This window comes from Embiotoca jacksoni, unplaced genomic scaffold, assembly GCF_022577435.1.
Source record: "Embiotoca jacksoni isolate LCO1_2020_lvr unplaced genomic scaffold, fEmbJac1.0.p SCAF_16, whole genome shotgun sequence".
Classification (NCBI taxonomy): Eukaryota; Metazoa; Chordata; class Actinopteri; family Embiotocidae; genus Embiotoca; species Embiotoca jacksoni.
The window spans coordinates 3,760,312-3,783,196 of NW_027185296.1; the positions used below are offsets into that span (position 1 = coordinate 3,760,312).

Below are 22,885 nucleotides of genomic sequence, written 5' to 3' on the forward strand. Positions count from 1 at the left end.
GAAGTAGAAATTTGAACTATGTATTTCAGTCCTATGTTTTTCTGGGAATTGATGTCTTTGAACTTTTATTTATTGATGCCTGATGTTGTTGGGTTTTGATGCTATAAATAGATTGATACCACAGCAAGATGGATGCAGTCATGCTGTTGTGTGTATTTCTACATTATTAGTTGAATGGTGTTGATGTATCATGTCTTGTTAGATTCAAATGTATGGATTTTTTTGGCTAAAAGAAAAAACAGGCTGATAGAGTAGTGAGCTCCTATGTTATTGTTTCCAACTTGTTTCCATTTTTAATGAACGGGGCAGAGCTCTGCACGATTATGATATCAGGTCAGGCTGAGAATTTGAGCAGTGCCAGCTGCGGGAAGGTGCACAAATCCTGCAAGGGGCTGTACAAGAGGAACAACACATCTCACACAGTTGTTGAATTAAGAATTACTTCATTTTCCAGAGTTGCCATCTGCATCCGTCTCTCTCACTGTCATTCAGGAAAAAAGATGGATGCCAACAGCTTGGTTATTACGTAATCATGAGCATACACAACAGATGCGGTCATATTTTGTGCTGCAGCATTTTATGAAACAAAAGGTAATTTCTTTCTCTTCATAATTTTTCCTTTGCAGTTTGCATTGTGAGTGAGGTCTTTTTTTTAATAATCTAAGGCAGAGGGAGATGCTCTCGACGCAATAACCCTTGTTTCATTTTCATTCAGTGAAATTGTCGCAGTCGCAATCAGTCCTGCTGACTCTTAAAAATTGAAATCCTTTAAATTCCATCATAAAAGACATTATTCAGTAACGCTGTACAGCAGAGCAACAGAGACACAGTGTGCACAAGGAGATTGCAAGTCTTATTTTTTTTTCAATCAATTTGCCAGCTGAGGAGTCAATGATCTGTCTGTAAGAGGAGACCATTTGCAAAGAGAATGGGGACGTTTATCTCGTGGGGCTCAGAACGCTGGAGCTTGTATCTGCCTCCTGATGCTCTCTTTCTGTGTGATGACTTTCCATCATAGCGTAAATGTGCAGTGTTTGTCTGGACTGTGGTATACAATAACATTTCAACTGCCACACACATCATGCACCTAGACATTTTCTCCAGGTGCATCACTGATTTGTAGTGATATTACAGTTAGATTCATACAGCAGTTTTCAAAGTTATGAAGTTAATATTGCAATGCTTAATAGAGAGCAATCCACATTGTCTCTTGCTCATAATTAAATCATTCTGCCATAAAAAAATAAAAAAATGGATAAGCTCCCAAAAAAAAGGTAGTTCAAATTGAGAGTGCTGCAGTTGTGTCTAATGGCTCTTTTAGAGATGTCTTGTTCCTGCCAGCAAGACAATTCTGGTTGGAGCAAAATACCCTTCTATATCTTTTGCTATTAAACTGATACATTTTGCATAAAGATGTTTGGAGCTGGCAGCAGAGTGGTGCAGTGGTTCCTGCAAGAATCTGAGTTTGACCCTCAGCTGGGGCCTTTCTATGTGGAATTTGCATGTTATCCCAGTGCCTGCATGGGCTTTCTCTGGGTATTCTGGCTTCCTCCCACCCGTCCAAAGACGCACATGTTAGGTTAATTGGTGATTCTAAATTGCGTGTAGGTGTGAAGGTGAGCTAGAAAGGTTGTCTGTCTTCTGTCTGTCATTCTGTGTTGGCCGTATGATAGACTGGCGACCACCTTTGCCCAAAGTCAGCTGGCTCCAGCCCCCCTGTGATCCTGTTCTGGATAAAGCGGGTAGATAATGGATGGAAGGATGTTTGGGGCTACTTCAGTTCTTAAATGTGACTATTGGTATAACATTTCTAAATTACATATGAATGTAACCTTTATTTTGTGTGCCTAAACAAACAGAACCAAATTTCCTGTGTGGCATCTGACTGCACAGTAAAACATATTGTACAAGTGTAAAAGCACTCAAACACGAACAGATCTGTTAGTTGGAAAGGCACTCGCAAGGTTTTGACTTTCAGTCTTAGTTTAGTTTCTAAGGATGACACCCAGAGGCACGTACTCTTCAATTTGGGGACGATATAATGAGTAAAACCAAACCGCTATTGGCACAGCAAACAGGTGCAAACAGAGCAGATTATTTCACACTTGTATTGTTTTTGGCTCAGCGCAGGCAGACAGCCGCCTGGCGCCTCACTTGATAGAAGGTTGGAGTTAATTAAAAAAAGGTTTTGTTCCACAGACATTTGCGTTGCTCTTTTCAGTGTGTGCTCCCCGGAGCTGTGTTTTGAGATGCATTTGAGACCTCGGGGAGACTTCTAATCAAAACACACAGACTGCTCGCCACTTAATCCTCTGAATTCACAATGACAATGGGCTTTTTGAGGCACTGCTCCTCTGTGGTGCAGATATTATAGTTGTTAGACTACAATAATTCTACCAATGACATGCCCATATGGTGTCAAAGGTACTTTATAAAATAAAAGACTGTGTGTTACATAATGTATATCTTTAGGAAATAATCATCAAAAATATTGTTTTTCTTATTTAAGTTATAATTTTTTTTTGTTAAATTCATCATTTGCTCTACACATAACTTTATCCTGTGTTAATGTTATGTGTGTTTGTGCTACTTTGAGCCCTGGTTCCCAACATTTTTGGCCTGTGGCCGTTTATACCCAACTATATAAATTATTGTATCTGGCTTTCAGATAGAAAAGGCCAAAGTTAATTAGTTCAACAAGGCAGTTGTTTACAATCGAGTAAATCTGGGCTAAAAAGAGAAGACATGCTATTAACACTACAGCTTTTAACCCTCGTGTTGTCCTTGGTTCAAAATGACCCGCAGCTGTGTTCAACCAAGTTCTATTTTATTTTCATATTTTTTTGGGGATCATTGGTGACAAGGAGGCTGTGAGGGTTTCTTTAAAGAATGATGACCAATGATCCCAAAAAATATAAAAATATAGAAATAAAATAGAACTTGGTTGAACACAGCTGCGGGTCATTTTGACCCGAGGACAACAGGAGGATTAAGTAGGCTACAGCCTGATTTTTTTTCTCAGCATCTGGTCTGAGTGTGATATTCTGTGTCGTTTTCCAGATAAATTACATATTAAGTCCCATAAAGCCAACAGATACATTTCAGTTTATGAACTGAGACTTGCTGAGGAATGGCTAGGACATGAAAAACAAACACAATGACAACATCTCAGAGGGCGCCTATAAAAAGACTCCTCCTTATCTAGATTACAGCTTCCAGCAAATCTGTCTCCCATGAGGAGCTTTAGCTGCTCAGGTTGCTGTGACAAATGAGAAAATGAGTTTCTTGTCCTTAAACGGAATGTCCCAAAATCTACTTGAAAGTCAAAAAATTATGTTGCACTGTACCCAGAATATTTGTCAGCATATTCTGTATCATCACCGACATTCCCATCACCCCATAACTTGGAGACAAATGTAAATCCCAAAGAGAAAAGATAAGGGAAGTATTTTTTAAGCCTATTTCCTGAAAACATTCAGTGCAACTGCCCCATTAGATTAATTTTACCGAAAGGCTTTTACATACTCAAAGTATTTAAATCATGATGCTATACAAATTCAATCACTGCTACTTCAATGAAATTTCCTCATTTCATTGTGTAAGGCAAGAGCTCCAAGGACCTGTGTAATCTAAGTATCTTTGAATATCCTTAATCTTGACTCTTTCACAGACACAAATTACTCTGCGCCTCTATCCATTTAAAAAAAATAATAATAATGCAAACAAAAAATATAAAATAAATGCTGTGATGGCATTAAATTCATGCAAATTAGGAACATGTAAATCCTCTCTATCTCCAGCATTTTATTACATAATACCTGAAAAAAGAGGTGAAAGATAGGGAGCGGAGTCCTATTTTCATACATCTGTCCGTCATATCCATGAAGAATAGATATCTACTCAACTGTAATACAAAATTGGGAGTGTAGGTGACACTCCATTAGAAAACAGTGGGGGAAAAAAAACCTACCTTTCCTTGACATTATTATTTCAAATTGTACCTGTTATTAGTTCTTGTGCATTATAAAATGATGTTATTAAAAAATATCTATTACAAAGGCTGTGATGTTTAGCTAAATTTTGCATGAGGAGACTCGCAATGTGCATATTGATTAACACATTTTTAAATAATATATTTATTCAGAAAAACAGTCTAACTCAAGACTAAAAGCATCTCACTGTACCAACTGAGGACAACTGTGTGGTAAAATGATGGCCAACATTTTACAGTAATTTCCCTAAAGTTGTGTAAGATTTAGATGCTTGCATTTTGTGGGCGGTTTGTGGGTCTTCCCCCAAGAAAATGTTATGTTTTTAAATTCAAAACAAATAAACTGGAGTTCACTCTGAATCAGCTACAACTGAGATCTGGAACAATTCATTTAGTTACTTTTAATGTCCTCCACAATGATTTGACGTTCATTCAGCTTCGGTGGTTCCCAAAATGACTTCCCACAGGGCTATGAGAATAGAATTAATTAGATAACCGTACCAAAAAAGAAAAAAAAAAATCTGTGAAAGTATCCTGTATTTTGCTAATTGTATAGGCTAAATTGACATGGTTAGATAGACCATAGATGGAGACAGACAAAATGCGCAAAGAAACTCTCCTCCAAGGCAGACAGAGAGCCCTTAATATTTAATGTTACTGAAGTGTTTATCAATACAATAATGTCGTGTCCATGAGCTACTATCCGGTGAACCCCCTGTGAACAGTGAAACTTAGAGTTGTTTAGGACCATGAGGAGCGCGGCGCTGAACGAGGGCGTCCCTGTAGAGCGGAGCATGAGGAGAGGAGTAGTGGAGCGTCGATTTGTGGAGCCGCTGCGCTCCGATCCCGCTGCTGCTGCCGCTCAAGTGTTGCGTGCTGAAGAGTCCCGACGCCCGGTCCCGGTAGGATGAAGACTCACTGCGCGCGTGGAAACGAGGGGAAATGAAGATGAAGATTAGAGTGGTAATTAAGAACGAGAGCTGCAGGAAATAATGTTCTTTTGCGGGGAGCTCTAGTGTTTACGGTGCTCAGAAGTGAGTTACGGACTGAGCTCTGTCATCTATGTGACCTAATTGTACTTTGAGATTATATATTCATTATATTCATGAAGGATAATCCTGTAAGAGCTCATCCGCGTAAAGTTTTGTGTGTGTGTGTGAAGTAATTATGAAACGTTTGAATTGAGCAGCATAATGTTATTTTTGCATCGCTCCATAAAACAAGTTGCCCTGTTCACAGAGCATGTTGAGCACATTTGAGAAGCACAGCTGACATTTCATTTGCAGCGTTGCGCGAAGGAAAGAGCAGCTGTTATTACTGTGTTGTCTTTGCTTTGAAAGCTGACATTTAATTAGCAGCAAGCTCTTGACCAAAGATTATCTTCTGAAGCTTATGTGAACCGTTTTGGAATTTTCTTACTCCACTGCTGCTCTGACTTGATGTTCTCTTGTGGCCCTCTTGATGTTTCATGTGTCCCTCTAGTGCCAAGGGGTTAGTGGCCTCATCATCGTTACCATGGTTACCAGCTTTATGTTGGTGTACAACAGCAGCTCTGGTGACAGATCGTCTTCCTCATCATCGACATTGTCATCTTCCCATCGTTTGGATGCTCCCGCCCCATCCACAAAGAGACCAGAGAGACCTCAGAGACTCCCGACATCAACCCTGGGGGGGTACGCAGGTGTCATGGATCATAAGGTAAATATGCACCATCTGTGCACTGAGTCCGTCAAGTTGCAGCAGCATAGACAGAGATGATGTTGCACCTGGTTCTTTAAAAATACATATGGCATGACAGTATCTTCTGCATTTTATAAACGCTTTTAAGGAGACAAAAATACGCTGAAGATCCAGAGTATAAGATCATTTATAAATCTTTCCAAAGAAATCAGAAATACAGGAACGAAGCACAGGTTGGGGTTGGGCTGCACCATTCAACCACCAACACAGAGACCTCGGTGAGCAATCAGGTTGCTGTCAGTGCATCAGGTGCCTGCATAGAAAGGGAAGTGTGTTGGAATAGTGCAAGAAAACTACACAATAGCCGGTTAAAAGGAGTGGCTGGCGATCAGCAGGCGACACATAGAAGCCAAGAAAGTCATCACAGCAAACTGGGGAGGAAAGACAACACCTGGAAATAGAGTAAGAAAGTCAATTTCAGTATGGTTGGACAAATTCGGCTTGCACTGATTCAGTCACACACAGTCCTTTGCCAGTGCTCACAGTCTAACTCTACAGCGAGGAATCTGAATTCACTCTGTGCATTTGAACATATTTGTAATCACCTGGGCATATCTTCCAAACAGCTAGCCCTTAAAAAGAACATTGATTGCTGTGGCCTTTTTTTTTTTTTTTTCACAACAAACTGCACCTAATCTGTATTCTGCTTTCATACAGGTGAAGCAGAGAGACTGGCATGCAAATATAGGGTTCAGGTATGCGCTGAAAATGGCTTTCTTGAAACTGCCCTAGTTTCAGGGAGAACTGAAAACTCTTCTGTGTATTTGACTGGTGAATTATGTTTTCACAGTTAAATCTAATGTCTTGTTTTTTTTTCCAGCAGATGTATGAATTGTAAATCATTGTAAGTTATTTTTCATGTTTTTAAAAGCACCGTGCAGCTGTAATAGTGCGATAATAGCAAAGTCCTCAAAATGAATTAATTGAAATTGTGGAGCAATTTCTGTTTATGAAAAAAAAGCTTCAGATTTCAATATGAGTATTAAAACTATATTTTACCCGTTTGGTCTCCTATAATATCGTCTAATACCTTAAGTATTGAACTTAAAAGCAGAATTTTCTGTAGTAGCACGGGGTCTTAACTCAATAGTTTACTGCGTTTCTTATTTCATAATTAATGTCTTCACCATGAAATATTCAATGACAAAAGCACTTTAAAACAGGATGGATATCTACTAGAACGTCCACTCAAGACGTCACCGCTATAATCTTCGGGTGGTGTGAGCGCCACCATCAGTTTTACTGTAATGCAGTGGGTTATCAGTCAGACCCAGCACATTGTTACATACAGCTCATTCGCACAGATAAAGCACCCTCGGTGAGACAGATATACAGCAAGACACAGCAGAGCGGAAAGCACATTGGATTGCTCAGATTGCACTCAACAGAAAAGGATTTAGAGCAAAAGAAAGTGTTGATTGGAGTTCACTCTTCTCTGCCTAATGATTAATGAAATGAGAGTGATGTTGGTTTTGACATTTGATCCAGCTTGACTCATCTCTGTTTCTTGAGCTGGTCAGTCCCAGTTCAGTGTTCCTCTGAGATGTTGTAACCCTGCTCTGATTCTTTTAAAGCTAATGAAAAAGAAATATTAATCTGGTTTTACAGGTGTTCTTAAGAGAAATGAGGGGTAGCTGCTTCAGTTTGGACTTTTTTTTGCGCTGTAGGCACTTTATTATACAAAGTTTCCTCATCGTCCACCTCCTCCTAGCTGACAGCTGATTCGTGACTGATCCACAATGTGACATTTTTATACTGCTTAGTGTCATTCTGTGCTCCCTCCCCCCAATATGAGGCTTCCAGCTCTGCTGCTTCTGCTCCACCCTCCGACAGAGCCTGGGAATAGCTAACTGCAGCAGACCTGCCTTAGGATCTGTGGAGTGGGTGGATCTGCCAGTGAGGTTCCCCTCAGGGTCATCTTAGGTCTGATGCTGCTACTGCTTGAGGGAATCTTGCCTTTGGCACAAGTGCACACACAGGCATGCACATTCACACAGCACCCGTACGCTTGTGCAGACAATCTCATGCAAATGCCCAGACACCTAAGTAAAATTTTATGCTCTCATGGAAGCCAGAGATGCTTGAAAATGTGAGCTGGGGCTCTGTCTAATGTGCCTGCTGGACCCTGGTTATGACCTGTATTAACTTATGTGCATATTTTGTTTGCATGGGTGGTGGTCTTTGGTGGCTTCGCTCATTTATATACTGTATCACCAAATAGGTGGCAAAACACCCAGCGAACAATAATGATCTTAAGTGTGGTGCTTCCAGTGACGGAAGGTGAAAGGCTTTCAACTCTATTCATTACCAAAAGATTGTAAAAATGAAAACAGCTCTGTTAAAACTCACAAATCTGTGTAGTGCAAGGTCAGATTTCAAAGTTACCGTACGCATTTATGTGGGTCGTCAGCAACTGACGAAGAGTCTCCATGTTCTTTGTATCTCTCTCTCTCCCTGTCAGCCTTATTCAATATGTGCAGGTTTTGTGAGATGTCTGCCTCTAGTATGTATTTCTTTTCACTGACAAGCTACAATAATTAGAGCTGCAGAGCTCAATAGATTCTTTCAAACACACACACAATTGAGTCTGAACACCTGAACACACAGTCACAAAATTATTCTCCTTTGCTCTCCATCCTCTCTCCTTCTCTGATGTTTTGCAGATTCCTGTTAAAGAGATGTTGACCTTTGAAGAACTGTCGGCAGAATCAATCTACAATGGCCTTTGTGGGCTCTAATCACAAAACCTGTGTTACAGCTTGAATGTGGATTGCGTGCCTGTGCAACTTTATGATGTACCTACTTGTTATGGGCAATGCCTTTCTGTGCTCTGACAGCCTTTAATGCAGTCAGCCTTGAGAAAAATAGGTGTCATTAGAAAGTCAAACATTTCTCCTTACCTACGCTCAACTCCTTTCTAACGTTCAACTAAACTGTTCAGAGCAAGCTCAGAATAACAGACAACTTTCTTCGAACCCAGAGCAAAATAAATATTCAATTGCTCTTATTTAATGGTTGAATATGCAAAAGAGTCAACAGGAAGTCACAAATATTATCTTGATTTCCAGTCATGGATATACGTTTACACAGAAGTAAATCTAATCAGCATCAGTGAGCCACAGCGTTTAACATACTTAGCTTCTCCAATGTAGATAAATTCACTTATTTTTTTTTTATCTTAGCTTGATCTTACCTTATTTTTTTTCTAAAATAATATTTTTTGATCTATCTTATTTCCTATATATCATAAGTATTTGTAAATTTGTTCATATTGTGTGCACTTTTTTCGTCTTTCTCTATGCTGCTGTGACGAGTAAATTTCCCCACTGTGGGATTAATAAAGTCAAATCAATCTATCTACCTAATCTGCTATATTTCACTCTTTTCAAACTCATTTGGCCACACTTGTGTTAGATTGTGTGCACTAAAGTAACTGAAGGCTTCTCTATGTGCAACCTGCTAGCATCTACTAGCAAGCCATGAGATGCTTGGAGAAAATCTTTAAATCCTAGCATCTTTGCAGCTACCGAAAACAACAAGGGTTGCAGTCTCCCCCTCTAAATTGCAGGAACATTTAAGATTTGTACCAAAATATGAGATTTTATTTTTTATTTCCTCAAATTAATTTGATAAAATTGGTTTCTAAACACATATCGCTTAGGAACCATTTTCAAAGTTATGGTACCGATAATAATGAATATTTTTGAATACCCAACCTTACTTATGGGAAACCAATGGAAAATTATTTTGAATCTCTCTATCAATTTGCTGCTAATGATGCTTCATCATCTGAGCAGCAGTCTTCCACATTTTACCAGTAAGATCTCTTTCTGAGTTGGACTGGATCAAGAAGAAGAAGTTGACGACAGGTGCCTTGATTATCTTGCCCTTATTCCATCAAATTGAGAACAGAGCAAGTTTCCGATTGCCACATGAATGTGTGTCATTGGCATCAGCTTAATGAGGTGTCTGGAGAAACTGTCAGGAGGGTTTTGTTGTAATTAATTGGTCTCTGAGAAAAGAAAGCACCAGTGATCACTAAACCCTCACGCCACAGCACAGGTGCCACTTAATCTACTTCTGCTCTCAGCTGAGCCATTACCCTATTTCTATGCACTTCACAAAGTATAATGACGACAACATCTAAAAAATTTTGTATAACTGGAAGCTAATACAGCTGAGCATTCACCCACCATTGCTCATATCAGAGGAAGGTTGACGTTAAAGGATACTGCTGGTGACGTTCTATATTTCCCTTATTGCCAAGAAATCTCATTAAAAGTTGAAAACCAACAAATTAATTGGTTTAAAAAGTATGTTTTTCTAGATAAAGCCCAATACAGCATCTTGCTCTGTGCTACAGAGCTTTGTTATTTTCCAAACACTATTACAACCAAGTCAATGAGCTATACTGCCCTAGGTGGCATAGTCCTTCATTATAATGAACATAGACACTGTTGTCTATTCGCAGTCAGTCCCACATACACAGTCAGCCCTCATAGCAAAGCGTGAAACAGACACGCCCGTCCACTCCAGTGAAATGTGTAACTGTAATGCATAGACATCGCCATCCAAAGCTATTTCACATTGTGCTGTAGTCGTCGGGTGTGTCTATTTCACGCTTTGCCGTGATATTGGGCTGACAAAGTCAGAATTCTGGAAGTTGCCTCTCAATCTACCCTAACTATCTATCCTTTTTAAAGCTGAAAGTGTGGGTTCTTGACCTGTTTCTAAAGAAGTTTGTCTGGTGTAGGGACCGATGGGCTTGAAGGCTGAGACACACAGACAGGCTAGGGAAGTCAAAAAGTGAGTTACTGTATTGACAAACACGTTCACTCAGTAACTCCTAGATTAGACCCATGTGTGAGCAGTAAATTGAAAATGTAGATATATAGGGTTGGGCAATATTTCGATATTGTCTCATATTGTGAAATGAGACTAGATATTGTCTTAGATTTTGGATATTATACTATCGTTATATGTCATAAGTGGTGTCTTCTCCTGCTTTTACAAGCTGCATTGCAGTGAAGTGATGTTATTTTCTGAACCTACCAGACTGTTTGAGCCGTTCTATTTATGTGAAGCATCGCTGTGTGGGACTCGATTAGGTAAATAGAGAGGTGATTTCAGACACAGCCAAGTTCTTTTAATGGAATTTGTTGACCCAAAGAAAACTGTAGAATAGGATCAACTATGTCCTTTAAATCTATGGTAATTATGGCATTATGGGTCTTTTGTCTTTATTCATGACTCCTCTTTGACTATCAGATACTCATCCATACCAAGACTTTTTCCTGTGAGTGCGTGCTATCTATTCTTTTTTACACTGAATGGGTATGTAGGCATGAGGCTGGAGAATTGGAGGCACAATGGATGCTCTTGTGCAATATCACAGGCTGACTGATGGGGTTTGCTCTGAAAGCAATTATGATCTTGGGTTCCCCTGGGAAGTGTATAATCAGGATCATACTGATGAGCCTGGTATCAGTGTGTGGGCGGTAATTGACGTGAACTGGAATCCAAAGTGCTTCTTCTACTGCTTTTACTCTTAACGCTGTAGATCTCGTAAACCCAGTCGGCTTCACGTCAAATTTCCCTTAGCCTTGTAAAGTTGGACCTATTGCCTTTTCACATCATGTTAATCCTAGAACGTGCATTGCTTACAAGGTTATGCATCATTGATCAAGGTAGACAATCTTCTGTCCGCATAATAAAGTGCAGACTGGTGAGGCTTGTGTGGGAGTCAGCAAGTGTTCGAGGGCTAGTTGGTTCACAAATTGAAGGACCAGCTCTTAATTCAAGGCTGATTGTGAGTGAAATCCAGCTGTAATATGCAAGATGCTGCATTAATTTACTCATTCATTCAGTAGTATATGGAATGCATCTTCAACTGCCTCGTACCTGCAGTATTCTCCATCTGATTTTGAAAGCCCCCCTGACTGTGATACAGGGTCTATAAGTGCCTATTTCCCAGCAACATCAAGCTGTCAGAAGCTCAGGGAGCAGGAGATTCAGCATCACTGTCAAGGACACTATTATTATTTCACAGGCACTTTAAAATACAATACCAGCCATGCAACCTTCAATTGCCTCATACTAGTTTAACTCATTGCCTCACTATTAAAATGATTAAAAGTTACTTGGGAGTAATTGCTTAGACTATCTGCTTGCTTGCTATCTGTTGTATGTAGAAAAACAAACAGCTGAAAGGACTGTGATTTTTCCCAGCTAAGGCTCCCTGCCTTAGCTGGGAGTGTGTGTTTGTGCAGTGAAGTGTGTAATTTGCTCCGACATACCTGATATTGAGGGAGGGGTTCTGCTTACACAGAGCACATCCCAACAGGAAATGGTTTGTTTTGGGTGATGTGCTGAAGAATAGAAATGACTTCCTCAGTGCATTGAGACTGTTGTTGCGTGATTATGTGTGTGGAGAAGTAATTATAACTGGTTTTGGATTTAGACACTTTTTAGACAGTTGCAGATTCTTACTAGAGAAAGGTGATTATTTTGCATATTTGGGGCCACATCAAACTCTGCACAGATTTGAGGACATCCCCAGATGCTACCCTCATATACAAACATATGCAGAGAAACACACACGCGCACATGAAGAAATCATTCACTGTGGGGTCACAGAGATAATGGGGGTGTATTATAAATACAGCAGTGTGAGCAGCACAGCCTGTGGCACTGGTAATATCACCTGTATGTATGCACACACACATACACTCACACACATTCCCACCTCAAAACCTGATGGACTGTGAAGCTCAGAGCGCAGTTCAGAATGCCAATGTGGCTCTCTATTAAGGCTGGGAATAATTCATGTGAAGAGTCACTGGGTTTTTGCTGTGGGATCATTCAATCTGAGCTCGCCTTTTTCAACTTTAGAAACCTGGTTGGGCACAACATCATGAATACCTGTTCTGTATAATTCAAACCCATACAACATCTTTACTTTACAACACTACGTACCATCATGACAAAGCTTATCTATAATGAATTATCCTCCGAGTGCACCGGCTTTTATATAAGGGAGCATTTCTGATCAATACCTGTGTGATGTTTTAAGTGAAAATTGCTCTGAGGCTTTGACTTAATAAACGTATATGCACGATGTTGATACAAACTGAATGTACTGTAATCAGAATCAGAATCAGAATCGCGTCATTGGCCATGTATGTTGACACATACAAAGAATTTGACTCCGGTTTTAGGTTCACCCTCAGCGTCCAAAAAACAAAACAGGCAGACATAAATAGACATATAAAACATAAATAAACATATTTACAGGATAGAGATGAATAATAGAATACTCTGCTCCACAGTGCTTTTGAATAACAGGATACTGGACAGAGTAGCCCAATATGAGTCTCGCGGCTTGATTCTGTACTTTATTCAGGTCCTATTAGGAGGCAGATGACAGAATAATCATAAAAGGAAGTATATGAATGGACTCGTGTGTGGGTTTGACACACACACACACACACACATACAATGGCTGCAATATCAGAGATGTTTTATACTGTATCAAGCTTGTATAACACGCCCTTGTCATGGCTGTGATCTCTGCATGTGTTGTTGTACCGACTGTGCTGAAATCTTTCAGGGCCACTGGTTCTTCCTCTTGGCAGACAATTTTTAAGATCAAGCTGAGGGCCTCTGAAAATATGGCTTGACCTTGATGGCTGAAGGTCGCAGACCCATTCCTTTATCTCAGCTATTTAGTTTTAGTTGTGCCTGATAACCAGTGTCTCCACCGGTGTGATCCAGACTTAAACATGCCCACAACTATTTGATGGATTGCCATTGTTTTACTGAAACATTCATGGTTCCCAGACGATGAATCCTACTGACTTCGGTGATTGCCTGAGATTTTCTCTACCAGCACTTTAAGGTTAAATTGAATGGGATGAAGTTTTGTTCATGTCCCACTCAGAATAAATTATAGCCTTGCTGGTTCCTTCATTTCTCCTTTAGTGCAGTGATTGGGTCAAAAAGACCTGCAAAACCAATGACATTAGGCTCAGCTACTTTGTGATTAGTAAAGGTTGGCATGTTACACTAAATTTAGATGGTGAATATGTTCAACATTAACTTCTTAACATGATGACACAGCAATTAATAAGCTACAACTAACTATCTTTAACAGGACAAAACACTATGGCATACAACTTGTGTCACAATTGATAAAACTAGTAATTGTATATTTACAAAATTACACTGCCAAACTGTGTGTAACTAGGTGGTTACCCTAGTCAAGCTAGCCAGATAGCATAATAGTTTGTTAACAGCTTGGAGAGGCTCTGTTGCTACAGTACAATCAAGAACAGAAACAAAAGATGGAAAATGAAGAGGGAGAGACCAGAGAGGCACTAGAACAACTTTTGCCCAAGATAGGAGCTGTCTACTGTTTGGAAGTTTTGGGGGTTTTAAAAAATTCACCCGAGACCGAAATTTTTTATTTTTTATGTTTGTTGAGCCACTGCTGTTGCTCATGGTAATAATCCTTGCAGCTTTTGGCATCACTTCAGCAGGAAATGCATTGGAATACCAGGAGAGTATGCGATTATGATCATTGGACTCCAATGATGAAACAGTGAAGCCTAAAGGTTGAACATTGCTTGAAGAGGTATTTACTCGAGACACAACATACTGTATGACAGGAAAAGCAAGCAGCGGAGCAGCAATACGAATGCAATAACAATCCACCCCCACAAGGACATTGCCCTGCTACAGACAGTTGAGAAAGAAGTGTTCAAAGCGATGATTAAAACACTGGATTTGAGGTATGTCTTCTGTAGTTAGTAAATACTGTGGTCCAGTTTCCTGCACACAGGTTTAGTACATGTAAAGGACAACAGCTCTGATCCCCTCATGCCAGAAGAGGAAGTCTACCCTTAAGTGAGTGCTTCTGTCAGATGTACAAAAAGGCAAGGCGGCATCTAACACTGTATTACAATGTCTGGGTATTTTGTGGAATGCCAATTCAAGTAAGAAAATAGTAAACTGACCTTTGATGTTTTACCTCCACAGCCTCTGAAAATGCACTGCAGGACTTGCGCCCTGGTGACCAGCTCTGGCCAGCTGACTGGGAGCAAGCAGGGCAAAGAAATCGACCGCTCTGAGTGTGTTATCCGTATGAACGATGCTCCCAGCGTAGGCTATCACAAGGACGTTGGCCGGCACACAAGTCTGCGTGTTGTAGCTCACTCTAGCCTGCAAAGGGTGCTGCGGAACAGACAGGAGCTGCTCAACGCCAGCCATGACACAGTGTTCATCTTCTGGGGACCAAGCAGCGGCATGAGACGGGATGGAAAAGGCCATGTTTACAACAACCTCAGGCTGCTAAACCAGCTACTGCCCAAACTTAAAGTCTACATTATATCCCGGATCAAGATGCTGAAATTGGATGAATTATTTAAAAGGGAAACAGGGATTGATAGGTAAATAGTCACAGATTTAGTCTCAATAAAACAAAACATGACACATGAAAGGAAATGTAGAAACAAGAGAGGGGCCAAAACCCAAAAGAATTGTTATCAGTTCTACCCACTTTAACCTGAAATTTACTGAGATTCACAGACTGCGCTACTTTTTGTTAGAATTTACCTGTATCAGACTAAGTTACAGCTCCAAACAGTCACAGTCTTATTAATAGGATTTAGATTGAACATAGTTATCTCTGAAGAGTTTCCTCGGATTAGATTTACTTCAGAAGATCACGGCTGTCTCACGAATGTCAGGGCTTAGGGAGAGTATTACACTCTACACACTATTACAGTATTACTTTCTCTACATTCACAGGTCATATTTTGGTTTTATTTGGACATTTTTACAATTATGATCTTTTCTTAGTTATTACAAGCACAAAACAACATAGGTGTTCGCTTAAATCACTGTCTTGGAAGGTGACGTGGTTATTTACTGAAAGTGACAAAAATAGCACCTTGAATAAGATAGACAGAACACTTGCGTAACTGATACAAATATTGTGTTATATCTGAACCTATGCTTTCATTAAGCAGTGATGATGAAGAGTGGCTGGATATTTGGTTCTTAACAGTCTTCATCCTGCCTCTGCTTCCAAGCTTTTCTTACTTTAGTGAAAAATTTAGATAACTACTTTCTTTTTTTTTGGACAGAATTTAGCTTTGGCGCACAGCGTCTCACAAATACGAGAGGTGATTAAAAAAGTTCAGATCCGGGGCCCTGCTGAATGTGAACGGAGCACAGCACCGTGACATGCATGATGCAGGGGGAAGCTATAACCTTCGTTAGAAAGTATTCCCAGTTTCATCACTTGATCCAAATCAGGACTTGAATTACATTCATCTTTGTGACCACTGGTCCAGGTGCATCTGCAATTTCTTTATGGACATGAGATGAGATGAGGGTACACATCAAATTTTGTGTCAAACTCAGGAAATCGGCAACAGAGAAACTTGAAATGCTTCAGAAAGCCTCAACAACGAAGTGATGAGCAATGTAAGGTATTTTGAGTAGCATTTGCATTTCAGAGGGGACGATAACACTGTTCAAGACTGAAAAAGGCACATCAGGTTAGACACGTAGCCAGATGGGGTTTCTTTGACATTTACATGGCTGTGTTTTATTAATTCATCCCCCAGGGTCAGACTGTCAATACAGAGTTCAACTGTGACGTTCTGAGACTTCTGAAGGAAAATATTTGATGCAAATGACCTGAACAATGGCATTTGGTTTTCTAACATAACACGCCCGCTTACAATGCATTGAAAACTGGTTTCAGATGCATAACGAGATCGCAACTTCATCCAGAACTAGAGGTCCCAAAAATTGACAAAATTTTGAAATACTTACTCAGGAAGGTTATAGCTTCCTCCTGTTCCTTACATGTCACAGTGCTGTGCACCATTTACACAAATCAGGTACAGCCTCTGGACTTTTTGATTGCCCTTTGGGACCAGAGTTATGCACTACTTTACAAATGTAATAATTCTATAAGTACTTTTTGTGTGAACAACAAGACAGTGTACATTAATTATACCTTATAGATGTAATATACATACTGTATTATAATAATATTCTGCAGAAACTGTAGCTCTACATCTTAACTGAGAAGGTATTCTGGGAAAAAGGAAGTTTTGCATTTTCAGACGCAGATGTAGCACTTAGTCTGGAACAAATTTGATCAATACAGGGAAATTCCAATCCTTTTCTATTGAATATTAAACAGATTAAGCAGTTTCCTGTCTTTTAAAACATGATAATTGCCTCTGTAAATGTGGTACACATAACTGTAGAAAAGTGGCTAACTGAATATGAGCTTACAAAAAGAAAACCAATTAGATAAAGACATTTCACTGAGGTGAATCCAGCTATTTATCCAAACTCATTTGCATGGAAACAATAAACCCAGAGGATGATAAGCAGATGTTGCATTTCAATGGGAATCCAGTCATGTCTATATAGTCAGTGTCAGAATAAATGTCCTTTTTATTGACATTACCTTTTCTATTGTGAACAATACATGGAGAATAGTAGGAATTATGCACAATTATACCTTTTTTGCAGAGTCCATATAGAAAACATAGTATACTGTACATTCCTCTCATTACTGAAGGTGATCGATCATGTGAAGTCTAAAAAATAAGGTTCTACACCTTTAATCTTACAGGAACAATCTGTGAGGAGACAGTCCTCTAAATGTATTTACACTATATGAGTTTGCTTTTGTCAAAAATGGTGATCCTCTCTCCTCCTCCAGGAAGAGTTCCAACTCCTGGCTGAGTACCGGCTGGTTCACCATGGCCATAGCCCTGGAGCTGTGTGACAGGATCAACGTGTACGGCATGGTGCCCCCTGATTTCTGCAGGTAGAATCAGATTCTCTTTTTACTCCAAGAGTTAAGAGGCTTTGTAATTTAATTCAGCTTTGCACACAACTCCTGTTAGAAGCTAAATATGTCAAAAACCTACTTTGCAATCTACTTTTTAGGGTCATCCAATAAATCGATAGAAAGAGTGACCTACAGTGTCAAAAGCCGAGCTCAAAGCAAGAGGAATTAAAATCAAACAATCAGTAGCATCAGCTGTAAGTAAAATGTTGATGGCCACTTTAGTGAGAGCCCTCCCAGTGTAATGATGTGCAAAGAAACCTGATTAACAATAGATCAGAATTGTTTATGAAAAGGAATCAACTCTTAAGTTGACAAACTACTCTTAAACTTGAATTGTTGTAGGGAAGGATGATCTGATGTTGTATTTGAACAGTGACATCAATTTTACAGTCCATGAATTTGGCCACTTGTGACCTTATTGGCTTAATTACAACATATAGTTCTACCCAAACAAGATTAGAGGTTTTTTGTTTAAAAGCGCTGCAGTGACAACTTCATGAGTCTCTTATTGCCATGCAGTCAGGCTGGTGAATGACTGTGATTGTAGTATCATTGAGAATGATTTTTGACATTTTACAATAAAAATAACACGTCAGTGAACATTCAGGGTCCCTGGAAATGTTCTTAATCTTGTTCTCACATTAAGCTACAAGGACAGAGAGGACATTTTGAAATATGCAGGGCAGATTGAAGTGACTCTCATGTGTCACACCAAGCTCTTCCACTGAGCTCGGTGTAGCTGTGAGTATCAGAGGAATAAGATGGTGTATAATGAACACATCTGTGAGGCCCAGATTCTTCTGATCGTTCGGTGTTTCTTTGTTCCTGTCTCTCTTTATTTCCCACTGTGACATGTTACCTCTCCCCCTCTCCAACCCTGCATATCATAATTATCCCCGCACTATTTCCACATCCCTCCCTCGCACTTTGACGTTGATGCCTTTTCATGCTTTCCTCCTGTCTTTTTCTCCTCTCCCGCGTAGATCCCCCTCCCATCGCACTGTACCGTATCATTACTATGAGCCCTTGGGGCCCGACGAGTGCACCATGTATCTTTCCCACGAGAAAAGTCAACGAGGAAGCCACCACCGCTTCATCACGGAGAAGTCGGTGTTTGCAAATTGGGCTCGAACCCTCAACATCCACTTCTACAAGCCGGACTGGAAGCCCGCTGCCGTCGTCACCAGTGTGAACAGCTCGCACACTCCAGTTCCAGCTGGATCCTGAGACTCACTCCAAAGACGTTCTCCAGAAGTGTGGAATATATGTGGACAGAAATGTACAAAACATTTAACAGTTATTTTAAAACAAGAAAGGGTCCACAGCAAGCCAACATGCCACAACACCAATGCTCATAGGCTAAAGCTGAGCAGGACAATGATTACCATGTTCACGCGCTGGGTTCCAATGCCGTACTTATGTAGTAAGTGCGTTTACACTGTCAGGTATGGAAACATGCAGTGCACCACAAGTACATGGACAGTGTTCTTCGAACGGTCCAAAAATTCTGTGTGAAACTCTGGACACTTCGTAGCGGAAAAGGAGGGACTGCTGACGTAAAAAAAAAATTCTAATTGCAGCATCTGAGGAAGCTGCAGCTGTTGCCGAATGTCTTATTAGCAGTAAAGTTGTAAATGGAAATGTCATTTGAGTGCAGACGTAAACAGTTCCCGCAAAATCACAAATCACAAATCTCAACTTCATGTTGCCGATAAAGGAAAATTCATCCTGTGGGGATATAAATGTCTGAACCAAATATCATGGCAATATCAGCCTGGATGAAAGTGGAGGATTGACTGATCAGAGATGTATGGCTGGATTGGATTTCTTTGGTTGGACATTTCTCAGAGAAGGGGTTCATTTTGACACTTGATGTCATTATTTTGTAAATGCTTGTCTGGAACTGATGTACATATTGCTTAAATTTGGCAAAATTGTCTACCAAATCGGCATATGATTATTTTTACAGTAAATCATTGTGATGACTGATGACATTACATTTTAAGTGTTAGCTTCTTTGCTAGGTCCCATATGCATTGATAATTTCTTAACACAGTATGTAAATGACTAAAGATTCAAACAGTGTCCTGCCTCATCTTCCATATAACGGAATAAATTGGAGCTCATTCGTGTCACTACAATCAGCGAAGTGTATGTACACAAAATTCGGTAAGTCGAATTGGTTTGAAGGACTGCATAATTTATTCACAAAATGTGGATCATAATAATACACAAGTACAGCTGCATTGATAGTTTATACTGCTCACCCAGCTCTGTGCCAAAAGCACATCGCTGTCTGTCTGTCTGCCCTGATAGCAGCCACACCGCTGATTCTTCATTCTCACTCGCCCACTAACTCACTCGGCTAGCCGTCAGCCTGGACAGTGCTGTTAAAACACTTTGGTGCCCGAAAAAGACAAGACTGACTAAATGAAGTGCTTTGCTAGAAAACTTGATCAAGATGCTGGGCACCCACTGTGATGACTGTCAGCCATCTGCCCAACCTTACATTATATACTTGAAAAATAAGATAGTAACCATCCAAACCAGTAAGGTTCAGGTAAAAAAAATTAAATTTAACATAACCACAACTAAAAATAGTGTGCCTGGAATATACATTTTGTCATAGACACAGGACAAGAATACAGCAACTTAATCTAATTTTATTGTGCATCCTTAAGATGCCATTAAAAATCATGTTTAAATGTAAATATCCTAAAGTAAGGCATAGTCAGACACAATCCAGATTAAGAGGACATGTTAATAAGGCCTGATTTTGTTCTCTAGCTCTCTAACAGATGGCCCCTCAGGAAGACCCTGCCAGCCCCTGTGCCTCATACTCTTGGCCATGATTTGTTTCTTTTCTTAAAGCCAAACGTCAGAAAAAGCCCTCAAAGGCTTTTCCAATGACTACATCGAGTAGGCCCATCTGCAGGCGCACCGTACTACACCACGGGCCTACTGCATGGCACACCCACTTCTCAGAGGGTTATGGTTACCTGGAGTTGGGTTTAGGGTTCGTTGTCTCACGGGGTGTGTTGTGTTGTCTGTAGGACTGCACATAAACCGTTCTCCACTACAAGGGCAAGTCAGCCACTATACTACTGTTGCAAATGATTGCATCAAAGCCTCAAAAAAGAAAAGACACTGACTGCTGCCTGTTCCTGTGTTCGTTCAGATTTTACGAAAAGCACACGTACTCAGGTGGAATCTTAACGCTGCAATGCTCTCAGGTGCTCTGAGAAAAGCCCAGGCAGTGCTGGGGTGTCATGCTAAGTGCACTGGGTGCTCCTTAGATCTGCACTTTGTGTGCTGCACACCAATTACCGGCCCCTCAGGTAGAAAGGTTGGATTTTAAAGGTTTCAAAGGACAATCTGGTTGCAAATGAGCCCGCCATTGCAATTTTAAACACATGCTCGAGGCACCATCACCATTTCCATTGACCTTGGAAACACAAAGAGAAAACAAGGAGATCGGGGTGAGCCAGAAGTGATGATGGCGTTTTGGGTAAAAGTGAGATCTGTACATTTAGGCTCTAGATGTTTCAGGAGAATTTGTATTATGATAATTCTATACATTCATGTAAATTGTTATTTTCAGAGTTTGTGAAGCTTCTTTCAAGCTTAAAAAAACCCCCACCTGATTAAATAAATTGTTTGACATTTTGGGAAATACTGAGAGTTGAGCAGACTGATAGCACTTTTATGTTGTCAGAAAGTAAGAGCAAGTAGACCGTTAGCTTATCTTAGCCCAGCAGAAAGACTATAAACAGTGAGGGAGCAGTTAGCCTAAATGTGTCAGAGCTCGACAAAATCTAACACCTCTAAAGCTCACTAATAAACACGTGGTAACTCTGTTTAATCACTGCAACAACGATTTTGTTGTTCACTGCTCCCTGCTAAGAAATAATCTGCTGTGTTGAACTGTAAGCCTTTTAACAACAAACACAATTTAATATAATTTAAAAAAAAAGAAGTATTTACTGTGAACACAACACTCATTAATTGGAAACACTTTGGTGTCCAGATTGTTATGTTTTAATGGGTTTAGTTATATTTCCTCTTAAACACTATCACAAACACTGGAAATCTGAATAAATCAAAGGAACATCCTTCAACTGCTCATTTCCATTACCAATGTTGCAGTCTCCTCTGTGTTTGATAGTCTCTGTGTGTTTGACTGGGACATCTCTATAAATAAAGCAGCAGCAGGATTAACTCAGTTTCCAGCGTGACACATATCACACATGCTGTAACCACATACCTGCTGCTGATAAGCACGGGTGCCTGAAACTGCCCTAGTTACAGATCTGCCCTGTTCATGATAGCTGAGCTTTATCAGCCAGCCTGACAAATATCACCATCCTACAGAAAGCAAAACTGTTTAGAGATCAAGTCTCCTCGGAGTCCCACAGTCGCATGATTTTCACCAGCTTCTAAAAAGGTCAGGTCTTCTAAACAGCGACAATCCACTAAAACACTGAACAGTTTTAATCTAAATGCAGGACAGTGTGTTCTGAGTCTGCACTGACACCTGCTGGCCTCTTCTGCTCTCTGCAGTTTCTGTGAAGACTCCACAAGCTTTAACAAATGGAAACCTGATCTGATAACATTTCTTATGTATATGATGAAGGTATAACACTAGCTAGAGGTGTGGCAGCTTAATTATGAGCAACAATAACATGAAATTACCTGTAAAAGATTTCCGGCTTTCAATGCTAATCAGAAAACAATGATTAAAACCCTGTGTCATTAGGAAACAGACGGGAATATTCAAGGTTAGGTTACGGCCTTGAGGGTTAATTAGTGCCTCTGCCTTCTTTTGTCTTTCGTCATGATGTGAACCACTTTTAAAATCACTGCTCACTTGACTGCAGTCCTTTATAAAAGATTGACTTTTAAATGATGATCCCACTGACGATCTTTTAAAGGCTAAACAATTCATTATTTTGAAGTCTTAATTTTCTTATTAACTGCATACTCAAAGCATAAAAAATAAATTCAATGTCCATTTTTCTGTTGTTAATAAAAATCACACCCTCCCTACATTGCTTCACCACAGCTGGACCATGTGTGGGACAGGAGGAATGAAATGGGGAGAAAAACTGATGACAGAAGCTGATATGCTTATAGCATGTGTAAAGCGTGATTTGACGGGTGATTCAGAGGAGGTGCAGGAATTGTTTGGGGTGAAGCGGAGACATGCAACAAGACAGAATACAAACCTGCGACGCGGCAATACCTAATATGCATCTTTAACCACGAGCCCAGCA

General features: G+C 40.1%; 1 protein-coding gene across 2 annotated transcripts; it reads left to right on the forward strand.

Annotated features, from left to right (window-relative positions):
- The first annotated feature begins 4,793 nt into the window (after positions 1-4,793).
- st6galnac5b (ST6 (alpha-N-acetyl-neuraminyl-2,3-beta-galactosyl-1,3)-N-acetylgalactosaminide alpha-2,6-sialyltransferase 5b) lies at positions 4,794-21,719 on the forward strand. 2 transcript variants are annotated; one of them, XM_069150347.1, is made up of 5 exons: positions 4,794-4,954; positions 5,474-5,689; positions 14,768-15,177; positions 17,481-17,588; positions 18,596-21,719. In XM_069150347.1, exons 1-5 carry the CDS (start codon positions 4,934-4,936, stop codon positions 18,837-18,839), a joined length of 999 nt encoding a protein of 332 aa, XP_069006448.1. In that variant the 5' UTR covers positions 4,794-4,933; the 3' UTR covers positions 18,840-21,719. The 2 variants fall into 2 exon arrangements, with proteins under 2 accessions (XP_069006448.1, XP_069006449.1); XM_069150348.1 differs by having other exon boundaries at positions 4,935-5,025.
- Positions 21,720-22,885: the final 1,166 nt, after the last annotated feature.